Source organism: Pezoporus flaviventris, unplaced genomic scaffold (assembly GCF_033815535.1).
Source record: "Pezoporus flaviventris isolate CSIRO_AGI_PZ_B2104156 unplaced genomic scaffold, CSIRO_AGI_Pfla_v1 ptg000078l, whole genome shotgun sequence".
Lineage (NCBI taxonomy): Eukaryota > Metazoa > Chordata > Aves > Psittaciformes > Psittacidae > Pezoporus > Pezoporus flaviventris.
Window position 1 is genome coordinate 18,079,198 of NW_026892626.1, and position 21,173 is coordinate 18,100,370.

The 21,173-nt window shown below is 52.7% G+C and overlaps 4 protein-coding genes across 5 annotated transcripts in view; 2 read left to right on the forward strand and 2 right to left on the reverse strand.

Moving 5' to 3' along the window:
• The window catches only part of LOC133279790 (uncharacterized), a 188,526-nt gene that overhangs the window by 89,192 nt on the left and 78,161 nt on the right, over positions 1 to 21,173 (forward strand). The gene's annotated exons all lie outside the window — the stretch shown is intronic.
• Positions 396 to 5,315, reverse strand: LOC133279798 (hydroxyacylglutathione hydrolase-like protein). Its single transcript, XM_061473960.1, has 8 exons — positions 5,161 to 5,315; positions 4,158 to 4,222; positions 3,949 to 4,066; positions 3,465 to 3,573; positions 3,239 to 3,342; positions 2,987 to 3,088; positions 2,820 to 2,899; positions 396 to 2,528 (listed from the first exon to the last, which is right to left on the reverse strand). The coding sequence occupies exons 1-8, from the start codon at positions 5,263 to 5,265 to the stop codon at positions 2,363 to 2,365; spliced, it is 849 nt and encodes a 282-aa protein (XP_061329944.1). The 5' UTR covers positions 5,266 to 5,315; the 3' UTR covers positions 396 to 2,362.
• HAGH (hydroxyacylglutathione hydrolase) lies at positions 6,461 to 17,807 on the reverse strand. 2 transcript variants are annotated; one of them, XM_061474036.1, is made up of 9 exons: positions 17,692 to 17,807; positions 13,546 to 13,727; positions 13,027 to 13,091; positions 12,079 to 12,196; positions 10,957 to 11,065; positions 9,823 to 9,926; positions 9,280 to 9,381; positions 8,770 to 8,849; positions 6,461 to 8,272 (listed from the first exon to the last, which is right to left on the reverse strand). In XM_061474036.1, the coding sequence occupies exons 2-9, from the start codon at positions 13,648 to 13,650 to the stop codon at positions 8,173 to 8,175; spliced, it is 783 nt and encodes a 260-aa protein (XP_061330020.1). In that variant the 5' UTR covers positions 13,651 to 13,727; positions 17,692 to 17,807; the 3' UTR covers positions 6,461 to 8,172. The 2 variants fall into 2 exon arrangements, with proteins under 2 accessions (XP_061330020.1, XP_061330021.1); XM_061474037.1 differs by having other exon boundaries at positions 17,575 to 17,702.
• Positions 17,761 to 18,917, forward strand: FAHD1 (fumarylacetoacetate hydrolase domain containing 1). The gene has a single exon (XM_061474038.1). The coding sequence runs from the start codon at positions 17,986 to 17,988 to the stop codon at positions 18,655 to 18,657; it is 672 nt and encodes a 223-aa protein (XP_061330022.1). The 5' UTR covers positions 17,761 to 17,985; the 3' UTR covers positions 18,658 to 18,917.

Below are 21,173 nucleotides of genomic sequence, written 5' to 3' on the forward strand. Positions count from 1 at the left end.
TCACAACTGTACCTGAACTCAAGGGGATGCTGGTAGATGTGGGATCTCTCCTGATGACTGCTGTAGCTGCAAGAGACCATGAACTGAAGAACCACATTGCTGAATCACTTCAGTATTTCCAGTTCCTGCTCTGTGAGGAAGGACTCTGCAGGGAGTAAAGTGGGCAAAAGCTGCCCCATTGCTTTGTTCCTTCAGAGTAAATGCAACCAGAGGGAGCTGGTGCCTGGATCTAGCTCAGGCTGAACCCTGGGCAAGGATCCTCCCACCATTACTGCAGACCTTGAGCTCAGGCTGTCAGAGCAAAGCTGCCAGCCCTTGATTGACCTGCGTCTCACTGCAGCACAATCTGTGTCCTCCTCCAAGCTCCTCCTCTCTGTTCCAAGTAAAGCCAAAAGTCATTTTTGATACTGGTTTTTAATTAAAGCTGTACATTTTTCAGGTGCTGCTGATCAATGAGTGAATTCACAGTGTTCCTAAGGCGAGAACCTCCCCCTGCCCGCCCTCATTTCAATGCTTTCAGTGCACCCTTTCCCATGCATAGCTTTATAACACAGTGTTACACTAAAGCAGGCAGTTCATCCACAGGAGGGACCACTGCTGACACAGGGTCAGTCCAAAAGTGCTGAGACCATCAACCCTGTACCTTAGTGCAAGGGAGACACATGCTGTTGCTGTTGAGAACATGCACATCAGGCTGGAAGTGCACAAATAAAGCTAAATTAGCTGGAGATGAAACAGCTGGGGCTCTACATGAGTCTCTTTTCCAGTTACCTGCACATTGCTAAAGCCATCAGGTTCTCCACTTGAAACAAGCCAAGTCAGCTCTACAGACACTCCAAGCTCTAAAGAACTTAGAGCTTGTGCTTGAGCTGCTGCTGCCAAGATGAACAGAGCTGGTGCTGGTCCAAGAGCCCTCCCTGAGCACATAGGGTTCATCCTGCTCCTACTGTACATAAATCTCCTAAGGAACACACAGGTAACATCTGCAAACTGTCCAGTTACATTTAAACAGGGTAGCTGAGGCAGCTTGTGCAGCAGGATGAATTCTAACACTATAACTTAATAAAAGGCAACCAAACCCTTTAGCTTAACTTCTAGCAAGGGAAGAAATGTCCACAAACCTGGCAGCAGTGGGAAGTGATGCAATCCACACGTGAAAGATCCTGAAGTCAACTCTATTCCAGTGTTAGAAGCAATATAGTTTATAATTGGCACTGTTTAAAGCAACAACATGGGGGAAAGGATGATGGGAGCAGCTCCTCTATGTTCTCTGGAGCTGTGCACAACAAGGGTAGGTACAGCAGCACCAAGACAGTCACATGCTGCATGTGGAGGTAGAGAAGAACCTGCAGCATCCCAGGCCCTTCAGGGGGAATTTCACAGCTATTTACAGAGCTGCCATCAAGCCCTTCTATTTCCACCCCAAAAATAAAACTACTTTATAATGCACCTCCCACCACCTGCATAAAACCAAGCTCTGCACATCACTCACACTTAAAAACCCAAAACACAGTAGGTTCTGCACAACCTGAAGGAAGAGGCTGCAAAGTGATGAGGCTCAAGGGACCCTGCTGCTCCTCAGCTCTTGTTGTGAATAGAAGGCCACATAAATGCAGCTTTCAGCCAAGAGCTTCCCAGGCATCCTGGAGAGGGAAGCATCAATGGATGGGGAGCAGCACCTTGGTGTTTGCTGCCTGAACTCTGTCCTGCCTTGAGAAGTGTTTTCTGAAGCCAGTGCATTGGAGCACGTATCCCTCCGGGCCTCATCTCCACCTGGTGCTGCTTTGCATGGGGTCAGTGGTTTGGATGGCTCCCATAAGGCAGTGGTTGTGTTACACATCCCTATGCCACATTCCTATGTTGGCCTTCCATAAAAATAGGGAATAAAAGGAAAAATACCCAAACCTCACTGCAATGAGGGCTTCCGGAGTCAAGGTACTGCTGGACACGAGGAAAAACTCCAGCCTCTTCCCGGCTTCCTCTTGTGTATCCAAGGCTCGGTGTCACCTCATCCCTGCCCATGGAGCCAGCAGCTCCCTGCCTGCCCTTGTCCTGAGCAGGGAATGGGGTGACTGGTGTGGAGCTCTGAGCTCCTGCACTGTCACCAGTGTGGGTATCCTCCTCCAAAGCATCCCCTGACCCTCCACCACCAGCAGCCACAGCCACAGCCTGGCTGAAGGCACCCACAGGGACCAGGGTAACCAGGCATGGCGCTGGAGGGAGCACAGCACAGCAGCCTCACAACAAGCAGGTAAAAGACAGAATCCACTTCCCAAGTGCTGAATCTGATGGGAGCGAGAGCCAGATGGACACAGTCCAGGAGAAGCTCCCACCAGGATGGGGACAGCAGTGCCATGGCTGCTCACTTCTTCTCCAGGAAGGCGCTGAAGAGTCCCCAGTCAAATGCCAACATGGCCTGAGGGTTGGGCCTCTCCTTGGGCTTCTTGAAGTTGTCCTTCTCAGTGCGGAGGGTCCTCAGCACCTCCACTGGGTCCGTCTTGCCTGTGAACTTCTGCACAGCCTCTTCCCTGCAAGGAGACCAGCTCTGCTGGGAGTGGGGCGGGTGGGATGGCAACCCTCCTCCCTGATGGACAATGGGACCATCTCCCTGTGCTGGGGGTGCTGGGGGACACAGGGCCCATCTGTGGCACCCACGGTGTGTGTGGTGCAGGACCCTGTGTCTCCTCCCTCAGGGCTTGGAGTTGCCACCGGCCAGCGAAGCTGTTGGGAGAAGGGATGATGCTGGAAGGAAAAGGGGAGCAGAGCATGGGGCAGGACCAGTCTGGAGTGTCCCTGCAGTGGGGCCCATCACTGCTTACGTGACCCGCAGGAAGGGGTTGTAGAGGAACTCCTCCTGCAGCGTGGAGGGCACTGTGGGCAAGTCCTCGTCATCCCGCTGCTGCGGAGGAACCAGAGACATCCGAAAGCCCAACATCAGCCAGCAACCCCCTTTACACCCCACCCCAGCAGGGACACAGCCACTTACTTTGGCCCATGCGAGCTTCTTCTTCACTATTTCATTCTCTGGTTCCACTTTCAAGGCGAACTTGAGGTTCCGGACGGTGTATTCATGGCCACAGAACACCTTCTGCAACCAGCATCAAACATACTCCTGGCGCTGGATCTGACACTCACCCAGGTCCCACTGCAGCCCCAGGGATGGGCAATGCTACCCTCAAGCCCCCTCCTCGTTTTGGGGTTCCTTTCCTAGGCTGTAGGTGAGGTGTGGGGCACTCACCGTCTCCTCCGGCAGAGCCCCCAGGATTTGGGTGAGGTTGGTGTACATCTGCTCTGCTGTGCCCTCAAAGAACTTCCCGCAGCCTCCCACGAACAGAGTGTCACCTGCAGGGAATGGGGTACGGATATGGAGGGACCCTGGTCCCGCTCCCAGGGATGGGGGGACAGGCAGCAGGCACACAGCATGTCCTGTGTCCCCATGGGGTGCAGGTTCCAGGGTGTCATACCTGAGAATAGTGCCGGAGCATCAGGAGAGCCATCCTCCCACATGAAGTAGCACACGTGGCCCGAGGTGTGGCAGGGGGTGAAGAGGCACCTCACCCGGATGGCCCCAAACTGTGGGGGGAGAGGGTCAGGACCAAGCTGGTGTCACCCTGATGTGCAGTCAGACCCCCCCAGGCCCCACAGTGTCACCCACCAGGGGCTCAGCAGGTCACACACGTGCTAGGGATGCTGGTTTTGGGTGAGACCCATGTTCCATGAGTCTGCTCTGATGGTGTCCCAGGAAAGGGCTGCATCCCCCAGTGCAGTCCCAAAGGGGTTGGGAATGGGATGAGGCTTCTCCTCCAGCCCAATGCTCCATCCCAACCCCAACCTGTGGTGCCACACCTGCAACCACCCCAGCGCCATGTCTCAGCCCTGCTCCCCATCAACCCAGCACTACAGCCACACCATGGAGCAGGATTCGTGCAGGGTCCTATGGGCACGCACCATCAGCTCCTGCTCGTGGGTCACCTTGTGTGTCAGGGCCCCGATCCGCTCATCGGCACCGTACACGTGCAGGCCAGGGCAGAGCCTCGCTAGCTCCTCGTTGCCTCTCGCATGGTCCCTGCACCAGGAGAGGAGGGAATGGGCACCCAGTCCTGGTTCCACTTGGATCACAGCCACCCCAGTCCCCAGCTCACACTGGCAGCACTTACCAGTGATGATGGGTGGTGAGGATGGCTCTGAGCACCACGTCCTCCTTCCTGACGATTTCCAGCAACTGAAACAGACCCAGAGTATGGAATCATGGAATGGTTTGGGTTGGAAGGGACCTTCAAAGCTCATCTAGTCCAACCTCTTACAATGAACAGGGCATCTTCATCTGGATCAGGTTGCCCAGAACCACAGCAGTCAGCAGAAGGAAGAGCACCATGGCTCCCATGGCCACCATGCCTATCCCGGCGCAGGATCTGTCCCAGCGAGAGGCAGAGCACCCAAAACCACCTCCCGAGCAGCCCTGGGCTGTGGTTAGCATGAAGTCCCAGCTCTCCCAGCACAGAGCAGAGCAGGCAGACGGGAACACCCTGTTCCCATGGGACAGTGGCACTTTATGCCCGGTGCTTTCCCAGCCCAGCACGGACCATGGCGTTCTCACCACAGCAGGGAGACGGTGTCCACGCCACCCGTGCTGGCCACAGCGAGGAGCCGTGCAGGGCTGCCAGGACGGTTCTAACACCAACTTCACGTGCACCGCCTGGAACACCCCTGCGGCGGCTCCCGGTTCCGCTCCTCGGAGAGGAAGGAAACGTCCGAGTCAGCAACAAACGCTTAAAACCCGCGACAGCGCTGGCAGGATGCGCTGCGGCTGCGGGGGACACAAGCGGGTCTGTCACCGGCCCGGGGAGGCAGCAACAAGGAGTGATTTCTCCCGAGAATGGGGATTTCACATGGCAGCTGTGCTCCAAAGCTCTGTTCAGGGTTATTCTCCTTTGCTGTGGGGTCTGGCAGGCTCCAGCCCAGAGGGAAATGCCTCTGCCATGGAGGGAGGTCTGGAACAGGTACCCCAAACCATGGGGCTGAGCAGGGGTCAGCGATGCTGCTAGGATGCCCCATCTGAAGCCCCCACATGTGAACCCCACACATGCCCACCGCCACCATGGACGCGTCCCCGCATGGGACCCCACAACCCACCCGGGGCACAGCGGGGCTGCAACTCACCCTTTTGGGCACAGCAGCATCCACGGCGATGGCATCGCGGGTGCTCTCCTCGATGACCAGGTACATGTAGTTGTCCTCCAGGACGGAAATCACCTTCACCTTCATGCTCCCGCACCAGCACCGCCCGCAGGACGCGGGGGGGGCGGCCCCACGAAGCAGCACTAAGGGGGGTGGGGGGGTCCCAGCCCCGTGCAGCCGCGGGTGCGGGCACAGGGGGTGGTCGCTGTACCCGTGGCCGCCCCCGCAGGCCGCCCCACGCGTGACGCAGCCGGTACCTGCGGGAGGCCCCGTTGCGGCCCCTCCCGCAGCGCTCGGGCGCGTCCCGCCCCCCAACCCCCCCGGTGCGGGGCGGGTCCGGCTGCGTGGGGCGGTGACACCGAGCGGGGCACGGGGCCTCCCAGGAACCACCGCCCAGCACCGCACCGAGACCCGCATCACGCACCCGCTGCGGGGTTAACCCGCAACCGGGTACCACCAGGGGGAATCCGGACATGCGGTCCCCCAATATCCCGAAACGGGCTTGACAAAGTCACAGCCCCACAGGCAGAAGCAGCCACCATCAGCGTGCTCCAGGGAGAAGGATGAGGGGCTGCAGCAGGGCTGCGGGTGTCAGCTCCCACCAGGAATGGGAAGTGGCACCGGCACACAAGGGTAGGGACACATCTGAACACTGCAGTAGGAGCAGAGCTTCAGGAGACATGGGGCTATCACCTATAGAGCCCAAACAGCACCAAAGGCATGGGGGTAGACATACACAGAGCTTCAGCTTCATTCTCAGCCAGGCACAAGCTCTGATTTGGGGTTGATGTGGTCCTGTAAATGCCATGGGTGAAGGAGGGAACAGCCCCTGCAAGCAGGAAACAAGCACTGACCATGGCTCCAAGTTGTAACAAGACCTTGGATCAAGCCCCAGAGTATCCCAAAATACCCCCCTTGGATTACAGAATCGTAGTACGGTTTGGGTTGGAAGGGGCCTGTAAAGGTGGTCTAGTCCAACCAAGGGCTTTCCATAATGCACATACTCCACACCTCTGGACTTACACAGTAACTGGAATTTTAAATCCCAATCAATTCAGGCTCCATTGCACACCCTGAGCCTCCTTGTGACCCTTCTGTACTATACAAGTATGGGGATAGGAAGAGGGGATCTGCAGCTGGAACAACCTCATACAGTATTGGAGTATGAGGATTAGGTCAAAGGATGCCTCCAGTTGGTTGATTCAACCACTAGTACTGAAGAATTAAATCAACGAAACTGTATGATAAAAGCCTCCCCTCCTGCAGCCCACCTCACCAACGCTGGCTTTACAGTTGTCATTTATTTGCTCTCCATCAAACAGCCACCGGTACAATCACGCTCCGTTGTAGCAGCACAGCATTCAAGGTAGTGAAGATTCAGGTACCACTTTTCTGTCTGAACTACATCAAATTCACCTTTTTAAAGCAAATAAAGAAACGGTGCTACCCCAAACCCAGCTCAGACACTGAGGAACAGCAGCTTGTGGTCACACCGGGGACCCCAGGTGACAATCCATCGTGGGGTTACTTACCAACATGCACTGGGGAGAGGGGGAGAAAACAGAACCAAAATCATTTTGACACTTCTGTTAGTTTTAGCTGCAAAAGATTTGTTTGAAAACCTCTTGTACTTGAGCAGATCTGCAGCAAGCAGAGAGCATGATAAGGAAGGAGATACCATTAGGAGGAAGATGCATTACAGACACAGATGCCAAGTCCACAAGGATGCTCCTCACCCTTTACTCACATCTCTTGCGTGTGAAGACATCAAGCTGGAGGATGGGAAGTGCAGGACCCCCTCACTGCAAACTTGGATTAGTTTTCCCCCAAAATTTACCCCCCACTCTGACACACACTTGGAAAAGCCCTTTAAGCTCATCAAGTCCAACCATTGCCCAGCATTGCCAAGGCCACCACTAACCCATGGCACTGAGGGCCTTGTCTACATGGTGTGTGAACACTTGCAGGGATGGTGACTCCACCACTGCCTGTTCCAATGCCTGAGCACCCTTTTGGTGATAAAACTCCCCAGCACACACAGCCCCAAAGCCAGAGTCTCACCATAACAGTTGCTCTCCCGCTGGGGAACAGCAAACAGGTAGTAAAATACTCATTTGTCCTGTTACTCACAGCAAGGCACAAAGCAGCTGCCCTGGCTCTCAGCAGCAAGGCATCAGTAGAGGAGTCCCATCAGCACACAGTCACTAGGTAAGTGGTTTCTTCTCAGGATTTAGGCCAGCAGACAAATCCCTTCTTCATTTGTGTGGTACTAATACAAGTAACATACAGATCACGCTTGAAAGCAGTAAGCAGGTACATGCGGACAGGCGTAAGAGTGGAAGGTTTAAGCAACAGTGCAACCTCTAAGCAGCTGCCTGGTATTTACTGCAGCCCAGGGGAGGGAATGTCAGAGACAAAAGAGCTGGGCAGCCCCCAGGGGGCAGGGTCAGAGCAAGACGATGTCACCACCTGAGCCCCACACCAGCAGAGTGGGTCTGTCACCAAGAACTGGTTTTAGTGGAGCCAGAGGTGCCAGGCTTGGAGGCATTTAAGTAGCAGCATGGCAGGCAGGTTCAGCTCCTCAGCTGGCAATGCAGTTACTGCAGTTTGTCTGGTTTAGATGACGGTATCTCAGGGCACAGTCCCACTGTTGTTTGCAGCAGGCTCCTACAGACAGAACAAGAGCTTCTTCCTAGACCTCAGGGTTCGACCCTTCCCCACCCCAGGCTCTGAGCCACGTATCAACACTTGGAAAATGATGTGCATGTGACATGTGTGACAGTTTGAGAGCCAGAAATAGAAGGATAAATATTCTTCATCATAATATAAATATGCTGTAGAACATCTCAACAAGGGCAAAGTGCTTCTTTTTACCTTAATTAAAACAAAATAAAAGCCTAAATATGACTCAACCACAACAAAAGGTTCAACTCCTAAGACATCTGAACAGTCTAAATTACACTTGAACTGACATTAAAGTGATCCAGGCAGTGCTCAGTCCTTCGGGACTCGGAAATTATCCTTCTCTTTCCTGATGGCCCCCATTGTTCGGATGGGGTCGGTCTCCCCAGCATGCTCCTGAACTGTCTTCTCCCTGCCAGAGGAAAACACCACATGCAAGAACTGCAAGATAAAATCTCAGCGATGAAGTCACTACTATCACGTTTTGCCTGCATCAAGGGGAAATGTTGCACTTAAAGATGAAAGACTCGGGGCTCTGGCACAGGCTTATCGGCTCCCTTGGTTTAAATGCTCAATGGCAAGAGGAAATTGGAAATGCTTTTGTGCCTTGGACAGCATCTGCTGCTGCCAAACTCTGCTTTATGAGGGAATGGAATTACACAATGAAACTTGTTCTGTCTCCTGAGTCAGGGACTTCAGCACCGGCAGAGATGCTCACCACAACCCTTCATGCTGCACTGCAGCAAGCTTTTGCCAGGACAGCGAGTGTATCTGAAGGAGCATCCTGAGGGCATCAGCAGGAATATGTAAAGCAGAAGAGCAATTCCCAGTTACAGCTCTTTCTTTGGACACCTTCCCTTCCCGCATCCCCCTCCAAACACAGGGAGCATCCCCACACTTCCCCTGTACCTCACTCGCATGAAGGGGTTGTACGTAAACTCTTCTGCAATGGTGGAGGGTATGGTTGGCTCACCACTGTCGTACTTTGCCTGTAACAAGGGAGAGATTTCTGCTTCATGAGGAAGGTTTTAGTGAACAAGAAATGTCCTGTGTATGGACCATGCAGGGTTAGTGCTGCACTGAACTGCCTGAGCCGCTCCTCAGGCCAGGCCCTTCCCAGGGCAACACACAGCCAGCAAGCACTGAGGTGCACAGAGACACTGGGGACACACACCCTTGCAGACAGACACGGGCATCAGCATGTAATTATACCAAGAAGCTTCCAGGGAGGGTCACATCTCCACCAGGAGCAAACTGTCTTCTCTGGGCCACAAACAAACCCTGTTCCCCCACACGTCGCTCCCCTGGCCTCCCTTTCCTCAGTCTTTCTCCCCAACGTTGTCTTCTCTCCTCCACCTCCTCAGAAAAGCTTTGTCTCCATGAAGGCAACAAGCCTAGGGAAAGGATGAATGAGCTTACCTTGGCCCAAGCAAGCTTTTCCTGGATGGAAGCATTATTGGGTTCAACGTGTCGAGCAAACTTGAGGTTGTTGATTGTGTATTCGTGACCGCAGTAAACTCTCTAGGACAAGAAGGGAAGAGTGAGACTGGGTACCTCTGAAGGCGCAAAGCTGGAGCCACCAGGTACCACCATCAATGTGACCAACCCTCAAGGACACACCCCACCCTCCACTGGAGACCCACACAGGAGAAGTGCCAGGAATTATCAGCCAGTACTATCTGCCAATTCCACAGCAAGCCTGATGAAAGAGCCTAAGCGTCCCAGCTCATCAGCCTTGTTTTAATAAGTAGCCCCTACTCCGTCCCCACAAAGCACAAACATATGGGATAGGTATTTCCTTCCCCAAGCACTCCAGCTATTCAGCATCAAAGACAGTTCCCTATGTAAGCATTCATTCCTTCAACTCTCTCTTTGAACACTGTTATTAGGAAGACAGTTTCTCTGATGTCTGGAGTAATTTGTGGCTGGTTTAATTTACTAGCACAAAAGGAGGATTCGTACCGTTTTGGGGTCCAAGGTGCCCAAGATCTCAATCAGAGCTCTGTACATCTCCTCTGGGGTTCCCTCGAAGAATTTCCCACATCCAGCCACAAACAGTGTGTCACCTGCAAGGGAGGGTGACATTGTGTCAGGACCAGACACAGCTCCACACACCAAAGTGTGAGCACATGGACCAGAGGGCTCAGTCCTGCCACTGCTGTTCTCGCTGCAGCTCAGTAGAAGGCCTGGGGACAGTCAGGCTGTTCATGTGCTACATGAACCCACGTGGCAAACACAACTTGTGGGAAACCCTACAACCTCACCACGCAAACCTGTGGGCAGTCTGCCATCCCTTCCTGTCCCTTCTAGAGCAGACAAGGAATAACAGTGGTCTTTGCTAAGAAGCTGAACAAAAGTGGGTTGCTTCTGCATTTTCTCCTCAATGACCCCTAAAATCTTGCTTAAGCCATTCCTTCTTCTATGCAGCAGTTGGTGCAAGCTCTGGAGAACGCCCCTCAGGAGAGGAATGACATGACAGGGCACAGTCGCAGGGAAGGGGGGGATCCTACTCTCTAAAACAGGATGCAGAACCAGCTACAGGAGGTGAAGCACCAGCCCTCTCTTACTCCCCTATCTTCTTTCAGTTTTGTTACAGATATGAGTACAGATACATGAAAAACTAACAGGTTTTGGAATCAGCCACAGTTTGGTCTGAGACCATAAACCAACAGCTCTTTGTTCCAAAGAAGAGAATACTGATGTAGGACTCATCCAGGGCTCACTCTTGATGTTGCTTGCAGCGTGTCCAGCAGTGGTTTACAAACCCAGAGGGGTTTCATCAGTTTCAGCTACAACTACCACTTAGTAGCACTTGATAAGGGGGCAAGCCGTGGCAGTGTTAAAGGCCAGGCTGGATGGGGCTTGGAGCAACCTGCTCTAATGGAAGGTGTCCCTGCCCAAGGTAGGGGGTTGGAACTGGATGAGCTTTAAGGTCCCTTCCAACCTGAACCATTCTGTGATTCTAAGATGTCGATGTTAACCAACTGCACTGGCAGGAAGGGATGACTGCACGTCCAGAGTCAGAAGCACACAGGCAGAGGGGTAGCTCATCCTTTGCAACATAGACTGTGGCAATGCAACCTCCCAACTCCTCACCTGTAAAAACTGCAGGTGGCTCGGAGCTATTTGGCTTAGTCACATAATAACAGATGTGTCCAGAAGTGTGACACGGCGTACAGAGGCATTTCACATTAAGAGATCCCACCTGAGAAGAAGGCAGAAACTAGAGCTTAAGCTACTGTTGGCTAGCATTTGTATGGTTAGCAAAGAACTGCAACTATTACAGTGGTCCAGTGGTCCTACAGGCAAATTCTCATACAGCTCTGCTCCTGGGAGAGACCAGCAAGAGAGGTTTATGGCAGGGGCTTGGAAGGGAGCTGTCTCCTCCTAGCAGGTGTTGTGACAAAGGGAACTGCCAGAGTCTTTTATTTACATGCAGAGTGACCCAGCCTCTGGTTGGCAGCAAGAGCAAACAGAGCCTGAGCAATACACAATCCTAAACAAAGTTAATCAAGTGTAAAAAGCTCCAAACAAAAATGAAGCTGAAGGGAAGAAGTGGATAACAAGGGAAGGATTAAACACATTCATGAGGCTAGGGGGATGTTTCCCCCACAGCCCTGATTTGCACACCTTCCCATGTACTTCTGTGCTCCCTTTTTTGCTCATCCTCGCTCCCCAAAGGTGCATGCCAGGACTAGCAGTGCCATTCATGCCAGCCTGCACATTTCACAGCAGTTTATGTCATCTGCCTGTAAGCAGATCAGCGAGGTTCCAACAAGGTCTGCTGCTCTAGCTCTGGAAAGCAGTGCAGGCTGCTAGCACTGCTGGCCCACTTTCTCTTCCCCCTGTATTCCAGCCTTCCTTCAGAGAGGACCACTTATGTTTTTCTAGTGCCACCTACACTTCAAGCAGAGTGCAAGCCCTGTCCTGTCACACATCTGTTCCGAGCACCCCAGTTAAGGTAGCTGTCAAGGAGCTCAGGGACATCCAACATGCTCCAGGCAATGAGGTTTCCAGGCCATGCCAATGTCCTCATCAGTGATGTATCACCCACCAAAACAAGACTTAAACTATCAGCTGCATCCAAGAGATATTAAAAGGTAAAAGAGCTGTGACCACAATATTAGCTGAAGTTGGACCACTCCAGAGGTCCAGCTCTAAAGCTGTGACACACAGAGGAGATGCCTCTAGCCAAGTCCTGCAGCTCACTGCCTTTACCTTAAGGGATGTAAGGTGAGACACTTTCTGGGTCAGGGCTCCGACTCTGCTGTCTCCCCCATAGACACGCAACCCCGTCTCCATCTTCACCAGCTTCTCGTTTCCTCCAGCATGGTCCCTGGAAGAGCAGAACAATGGATTTGGGCGGGATGAAGACAAATTTATCATAACTCATATTGCAATGGTAACCTCCAGGTGATCATCTCTAATCTACTATTCTCCCAGTATCTAACATTGTTCTCATATCAAGGAATACGTCACATCAACACGAGTGGGGACAATTTCTCCAGTAATCAGGGCAGTGAAACAACCCCCACAAGTTCATACCTAGGTGGAAAACACCAGCCTTAGGGGCTTACAGTCAACTCTCCAGTAACTAAGACTGGGATAAGTGGAATACGTGTAACTCAGTGTTCCACAAGACACCATGGAGCAGGCACAACAGCTCAGCATGTGCTCACAGTGCTGATCCTGCCAGATCAGGGCTGGCTATCCAGCCACAGAGGTGGCTCCACTATGACCCATGGGAGAGGTTGCTCAGGGTCAGCACTGCAGAACTGCTGAAGCAAAACATTCACCTTTACATCCCTGGCAGAGTTAATCTGCAACGCAGGTAATCCTCCCACCAGTGCTGACTGAGTAGCACGCCTTACAGGCATGCCCTAGCACCTCAGTGTGAGCAAGGTGCACGCCACAGCTCTCTTCACACACAGCTATTTCACCTGAAAGAAGTCAGCATCTTAAAATTCAAAGGCACTGGCACACAGAGCTTGCATCTAGACAATCTATTTGGTTGATAGCAAACCCAAGGGAATGCTTCCCCGCTCCAATCTTTCCACTCACACCTAAGCTCCTGCTTAGAGACCAATCTGATCCAGAAAAGCAACAATTCTTGACTGCCTGTGTTTATACAGAGGGAAGAGGGATCCCACTACAGCCGATAGTTACCAGTGGTGATGGGTGGTCAGGACAGTTGTCAGCTTCACCCCATGCTTTTTGACAGCATCCAAAACCTGCAGGCACAGGGCAGAGCAAGAGCATTACAACTCATGTGAAATGACTTGACAGCATAACTGGTGCCTGGTGTAATCTGAACACAACTGCTCCAAGGTTTGCAAGAGCCCCAGCAACTCTCCAAGTTGTAATTACAGATCAGGACAAAAGGTCTCTGATCCAGACAGTCATGACTAAGCCCTCAGTAACATTTCCTCTTTCCTGCACTACATGAAACTGAGGGCAAAAACCAAAATCAGGTCAATAACCCCTGAATTCAGGGACAAGCTGTCTGAGCCCAGAAGAAGATGCCTGTGAAGCTGTGTTGTACCTGTGCATGGCCAGTATTTCCTGCCTTTGCCCCAAGCCTGAGTCAGCATATGACTAATTCCGTCATGGATGTGGCAACCTGGAAGGATGTCCCAGACTTGCTGCAGTGAGCACCCTGCTCACAAGAGCAGCAGACAGCATTACCTTCTGGGGCTGCACAGGATCCACTATTGCAGCCTCCTTCGTTTCCTCATCGATGAGGAGGTACATGTAGTTGTCTGTAAGGGCTGGGAGCAATTCCACCTTCATGTTGGCTTGTGTGATGGTCTTTGACTTCCTCTGCTCGTGCTCTGTGTGCAAGAAGATAGCTCGCAGCTGTGCTGGACCTGGGGACCCCAAGACAGTCAAACCCCAGGTTAGTCCAGTGAGAGGAACAAGTGGGACAGAGCACAGCAGGTCCCCACCTCACAGCCCGAGAAGGAAGGGTATGGACAGCCCAACCTGCCTGCTTCAGAGGCCACCATGGGGCAAAGACTTCGTGCCTGGCTGTGTCATCTTGTGCCCCACTCCACCAGAGGCCCTTGGTGCCCTGCATCTGCACCAAAGAGGGATGAAACACTCTGCTCCCAGAGATGTGCTCATGCAGGGAAAGCACTGCACCTCAGTTAGAGAGAAGGTTTCAAGGGGCAGGAAAGCAGAAGGGAGAGGGAGCAGCTGGACAAAGGTCGGCCCAGGACAGTGACTTTGCAAATAAAAGCACAGATGGCCTTGTTACAGCCAAAGGACAAAAAAAGGAGAACTACACGAATGCACACACTGCTACAAGAGCAATATCTGGCTTGTTACTTGGGAAAATCACATCCTGCACATGCATAGAGAGAAGATGGTCTCTCACATGGCAGGCAAGGCTCTTGCCTTGCCAGGTACCAGGCACGAACTGCAGGCAGGTTTCTTGCTCACAGGCCACCTTGATGGAACAGCAGTGCTTCCCTATTTGCTTTTGGTTAAATGTTTAATCAGATCCAAGCAGCAAACCTAATTCCAGATGCAACCTGGGCTCCACTGTTCAACTCACAGACAAATAGGCCTTAAAGAAACCATGAAGCAACAAAGAGGACAAGGTCCTCCACTGCTGGGGCTCTGGTCCATACATACACACAGGGAAAGAGGTGTCGGTCTCTGCAAGTCACAGATCAGTTGTCTTAACATCTCAAGGCCCTCACACACCACTAAGTGTGACTGTGCTGCTCTGAACTGGGCTGGCTCAGCCCCTGCTCCATTCTGCACCACCGACTCTTCTCCCCAAGGCTCCAACTCTCCGTGCTTGGTCACCTCAACCAGTGCCAGAGAGGTCACCACGCTCGTAATCAGCCTGCCCCATGCTCCCAAACTACATCTGTGCTGCCCAGCCTTGATAAGAGCCTGCGCTGGGAAGAAGAGGCCCCAGACTGCCTACAGCCAAAACAGACACATCCCCCCCACACCCCCACAGTGACAACAGGCTGCAAAACCAAGATCCAAGCTCTGACCGGGGTGCGCAGCTCTAAACCCAGCCCAGGGAGGCTGTAAGGCCCCTCTGGCACTACTGCCCTGCCCAGAACTTTGTCCCTTTCTGCCTCCACCATCCCACTTGACTATGGTGGAAGGAAGGTGGGAGTAAAATTAAACACAGTGCTACAAGGAGAACTGTAAGGCACAACAGTGTAAGCATGCACTGGGTACTTGATGGTGAAGGAATGTAGTACTGAGGAAAGCATCCCTACCTGCTGACAGTTCTTCTGGAGCAGAAGAGGCCTTTCAAAAAAAAAGAACAAAAAAACCCTTACTATTCCTTGATAGGGAAAAATAATCAATTTTGTCTTTCACTGCTGCCTAATGCGATGGCAGTTTGGATGGTAGTCACATTTGGATGCTGTCATCAGTCACAAGAGCTGTATATAATGCACGTTTGTTTGTGTGCTAGACACCAACTAGAGGGGAAACACAGGGGGAAGGGGAAAAAAAAAAAGAGAACAAAACACTACTTTAACGTCAAGTCAAAGGAATTACTCACCCACTTAAAACACTTTCTTCCTCAGAAGCATTTCTAACCTTGGCCCTGATTCCAAAGTCTCTTTGCGTGTTTAATTCACCATTCTTGCAAAACAAACAAACAAGCAACACCGCAAAAAGAAGCGTCTTCCAAAATGTGACTTAAGACAAAGGAATGAGAAAACACAACGTATGAAACTCCTTCTGAATTCCCATCTGCACCTTTCCAGCCTGCTGGCTCGGTGAGCAGAGCAGAGCAGAGCCTGAGCTGCTCGTGAGAGGGACATGTTCTCCAGCACCATTCTGCTCAAGGAAGCTCCCCAGGTGACACAAAACCCCTGCCCTGGCCCAGCACTAACACACAGCATCTACGATCGTATCATAGGATCATAGAAGGGTTTGTGTTGCAAGGGACCTTAAAGCTCGTCCAATTCCAACCTCCTGCCACAAGCAGGGACACCTTCCACTACAGCAGCTTGCTCCAAGCCCCTGTGTCCAACCTGCCCTTGAACACTGCCAGGGATGGGGCAGCCACAGCTTCTCTGGGCATCCTGTGCCAGCGCCTCAGCACTCTCACAGGGAAGAGCTTCTGCCTAAGAGCGCATCTCAGTCTCCCCTCTGGCAGGTTAAAGCCATTCCCCTTGGCCTGCCCCTACCTGTCCTTGTCCAAAGCTCTTCTCCAGGTTTCCTGTAGCCCCGTTAGACACTGGAGCTGCTCTAAGGTCTCCCCTTCAGGAGCCTTCTCTTGTCCAGGCTGACCCAGCCCAGCTCTCTCAGCCTGGCTCCAGGGCAGAGCCGCTCTGTAACGCATGGATCACTGCACTACGTGCAGGTCTGCTCTAAAATTAACACCTGATGACTTCATTTTTGCTTGGTTTTGTAACATGTCCCTCCCAGCTTCATGCCTGAAGCGGAGTGAGACAGGCAGAGCAGAGCACCAGCAGCCTTTGACTCACACTGGGCTGTCTGGGACAGTTCTATCATGCAACGAGTCATCAAGAGGGAAGGGTTTGCAGAGGGGAGATGTTAATATTATCACACAGATGCATGCATGCTGGAGACTGAAGGCAGGCAGGCAGCAGCACGGTGGAGAAAAGGAGGTTCCCTCAGAAAAGGGGAGGTTCCCTCAGAAAAGGGATGCTTCCCCTTTTCCACAGAATTTTGGTTTATTCATTTTATTACAGAAAAGAGTGGAAAAATCCTATTTCAGACACAGCTGTCACTCAAAAATGACTGCCCACACATACCCAGGTGCATGTCCCTGCATTGCCTGAGAAAGAAACACTCCATTCCATTTTATATGCTCCACACACAGATATTTTTCACATACCCTGCAATTTTGTGGCTCCACACACCACCGAGTGAGTCGGTTCATGAACCACAGGCAACTCCCATTCCCACTTAACTTGCCAACCTGACTGGCACATGCTGCCAGCAGCATGGCCAGGGCCACCCACTGTCACCAAAGCCTGCATGGGATGTGCAGCATCCACCCAGCACCCTGGGGGAGCTCGGGAGCAGCTAGTACTGGGTTTGACACATTTGTTCCTACGACAGCATCAGGGTTTGCAAGTCTGGCAGTTAACTCCAATGAATTCTCAGTCATGAAAGACAGATCTTAAAACCGGAGCAACACAATAGCAAGACTTCCCAGAGGCACTGTGAAGCTAAAGCCCAGACTCCAATTCAAAGCCATTGGCAGAATTTAGGCCCTAAACGTAAACGCAAAAGCTCAGGTTTGGTATTGCTTTTTTGTTTACGTTGCCAATGCAATGTGCCACGCATCAAATCCACTGTAAACACCAGCCTCATCCCCGAGCCCTCCTCCCATCCCAAAGACCTGCGCTTTGCCAGCCCAGGCTCCATAGGCGCCTCCCAGCTGTGTTATCGATAGAAACCGTCCGCAGAGCCCGGCTCCAGCTGAGCAGAAACTGACCTACTTGGGGCTGTGAGTCAGCTTAAAAGCCTGGGCGCACCCCTAAGCTGGAAAACGAGATCAGAAAATCCACCGTCACATCTCCGAGCTTGGCGGGGACCCGCTGCCAAACCCGGGTCCGCCGGCAGCCACCCAGCTCTCCGCACGGCCCCTCCGCCCCGGTACTGCCCAACCCCGGCCCCGCTGCAAGGCGACAGCTCCCCGCGCCCCACTGCCCGCCCCTACAGGTCCTAACCGGGAGCACCACCGCCGCCCGCCCCACGTACCGGCTCGGAGCAGGGCCCCAGCTCCCAGGGCGGCTAGGGCGGTGCCGAGGCCCTGCCAGCCCCCGACGAGCATGGTGCAAAGCGCCCCGCCCGGTGCCCAGCCCCGGCCCCGGTTACCTTTGCTCTCCGCCCCGCGGCCGGCCCCGGGGAGGCGGGCAGCGGCGCCCGGGACGGCCCTGCACGGCCCCGGCCCGGCGTGCGGCAGGGGCGGTGCTGCGCGGCTCGGCGTCCTCCTGCCTCCCCGCTGCCGCTCGGCACGCCCGGCACGGGCGATTCGCTGACCCGGGTGAGGAGGCGGGGGACGAGCGGCAGCACCGGGCGGTCGCGGCGGGCAGGGAGCGGGCCGGAGGCGGCAGCGGGGCTCCGGGCCCGGCAAGGACAGCCCAAGGGCGAAGAGGAGCCGGCGCGGCCATGGCTTCCTCCAAACCCTTGTCTCGATTCTGGGAGTGGGGCAGGAACATCGTGTGTGTGGGGCGGAACTACGCGGAGCACGCCAAGGAGATGGGCAGCGCGCTGCCCCGCGAGCCCCTCTTCTTCCTCAAGCCCTCCACGGCCTATGTGCGCGAAGGGTCGCCTATCCTGCGGCCGTACTATTGCAGCAACCTGCACCATGAAGTGGAGCTGGGGGTGGTGATCGGGAAGAGAGCCCAGGCCGTGCCCCAGGAGGCTGCCATGGAACACGTGGCTGGCTATGCCCTCTGCTTGGACATGACAGCCAGGGACACGCAGGAGGAGTGCAAAAAGAAGGGTCTGCCCTGGACCTTGGCCAAGGGCTTCAGTTCATCGTGCCCAGTGAGCGACTTTGTGCCCAAGGAGAAGATCCTAGACCCTCACAAGCTGAAGATCTGGCTCAAGGTGAATGGGCAGCTAAGGCAGGAAGGGGACACCTCCTCCATGATCTTCTCCATCCCTTACCTGATCAGCTACATCAGTGAAATAGTCACCCTGGAAGAAGGAGACTTGATTCTGACAGGATCTCCCAAAGGTGTTGGGTCTGTGCAGGCCAACGACGAGATAGAGGCAGGGATAAAAGATGTCCTGTCCATGCGGTTTAAGGTGGCACAGCAGACACGCAGGTCCTAACCAGGAGCATGGCTGAGACCCCATCTGCATAGGAAGAGGCTCTTTCGGGAACATCTGTTTAATGAGGAGGTGCACAACGTGTCCTGTGCATTAAACACCTGTATGGGCCAAGCATCTAGCGGACTATAGCACGTCAAAGACACACAGCCCATGAGATCAAAAGACATTTGACTGAACCAACCCCATTTCCATGAGGCTTTGCCCACCTGAGGCTGTGCACATGGAGCCCAACTCAGCTTGGGGCACATGGTTCACGTGTCAACAGTTGGAACTGTTCATGGAGACAGTGGGCTGGGGAGGGAGCTGGGCTGGGCTGGGCTGGCCGCCACTGTGTGCTCTTGTGTGCTGGTACTGCTTTGAGCCAGGTATTGTCTTAAAATAAAAAGAAACCCATTAAGTAAGTACCTGTTACATAAGTAACACATTAAGAGGTACCTTGGAACTGGCAATGGGGACAGTGGTCTGGGGAAGGAGCTGGACTGGCCATCACTCTGTGCTCTTGTGTTGTGCTACTGCTTTGAGCCAGGTATTGCCTTAAAATAAAAATAAACCCATTAAGAAAGTACCCATTAAGAAAGTAACTCATTAAGTGGTACCTTGGAACTGTCCATGGGGACAGTGCTCTGGGGAGGGAGCTGGTCTGGCCGTCACTGTGTGCTCTTGTGTTCTGCTACTGCTTTGAGGCAGGTATTGCCTTAAAATGAAAGGAAACCTAGTAAGGAAGTACCCATTAAGTAAGTAACACATTAAGTGGTACCTTGGATCTGTCCATGGGGACAGTGGTCTGGGGAGGGAGCTGGTCTGGCCATCACTGTGTGCTCTTGTGTTCTGCTACTGCTTTGAGCCAAGTATTGCCGTAAAATGAAAGGAAACCCATTAAGTAAGTACCCATTAAGCAAGTAACTCATTAAGTGGTACCCTGGAACTGTCCATGGGGACAGTGGTCTGGGGAGGCATCTGGGCTGGCTGTCACTGTGTGCTCTTGTGTTCTGGTACTGCTTTGAGGCAGGTATTGCCTTAAAATGAAAATAAACCTAATAAGTATGTACCCATTAAGTAAGTAACTCAACTTAATATGTTACTAAGTGGTACCTTGGAACTGTCCATGGGGACAGTGGGTTGCGGAGGGAGCTGGACTGGCCGTCACTGTGTGCTCTTGTGTTGTGCTACTGCTTTGAGCCAGGTATTGCCTTAAAATGAAAATAAACCCATTAAGTAAGAACCCATTAAGTAAGTAACTCAATAAGTGGTACCTTGGAACTGTCCATGGGGACAGTGGTCTGGGGAGGTATCCGGGATGGCCGTCACTGTGTGCTCTTGTGTTGTGCTACTGTTTTGAGGCAGGTATTGCCTTAAAATGAAAAGAAACCCATTAAGTAACTACCCATTAAGTAAGTAACACATTAAGTGGTACCTTGGACCTGTCCATGGGAACAGTGGTCTGGGGAGGGAGCTGGTCTGGCCATCACTGTGTGCTCTTGCATTCTGGTACTGCTTTGAGGCAGGTATTGCCTTAAAATGAAAGGAAATCCATTCAGTAAGTACCCATTAAGTAAGTAGCACATTAAGTGGTACCTTGGAACTTTCCATTGGAACAGTGGTTTGGGGATGGAGCTGGGCTGGCCATCACTGTGTGCTCTTGTGCGCTGGTACTGCTTTGAGGCAGGTATTGCCTTAAAATGAAAATAAACCCATTAAGTAAGTACTCATTAAGTAAGTAACACATTAAGTGGTACCTTGGAACTGTCCATGGGGACAGTGGTCTGGGGAGGGAGCTGGGCTGGCCATCACTGTGTGCTCTTGCATTCTGGTACTGCTTTGAGGCAGGTATTGCCTTAAAATAAAAAGAAACCCAATAAGCAAGTACCCATTAAGTAAGTAACACATTAAGTGGTACCTTGGAACTTTCCATGGGGACAGTGGTCTGGGGAGGGAGCTGGGCTGGCCATCACTGTGTGCTCTTGTGTTCTGCTACTGCTTTGAGCCAAGTATTGCCTTAAAATGAAAGGAAACCCAATAAGCAAGTACCCATTAAGTAAGTAACACATTAAGTGGTACCTTGGAACTGTCCATGGGGACAGTGGTCTGGGGAGGGAGCTGGGCTGGCCATCACTGTGTGCTCTTGCATTCTGGTACGGCTTTGAGGCAGGTATTGCCTTAAAATAAAAAGAAACCCAATAAGCAAGTACCCATTAAGTAAGTAACACATTAAGTGGTACCTTGGAACTTTCCATGGGGACAGTGGTCTGGGGAGGGAGCTGGGCTGGCCATCACTGTGTGCTCTTGTGTTCTGCTACTGCTTTGAGCCAAGTATTGCCTTAAAATGAAAGGAAACCTAGTAAGTAAGTACCCATTAAGTAAGTAACACATTAAGTGGTACCTTGGAACTTTCCATGGGGACAGTGGGTTGGGGAGGGAGCTGGTCTGGCCATCACTGTGTGCTCTTGTGTTGTCCTACTGCTTTGAGCCAGGTATTGCCTTAAAATAAAAAGAAACCCAATAAGTAAGTACCCATT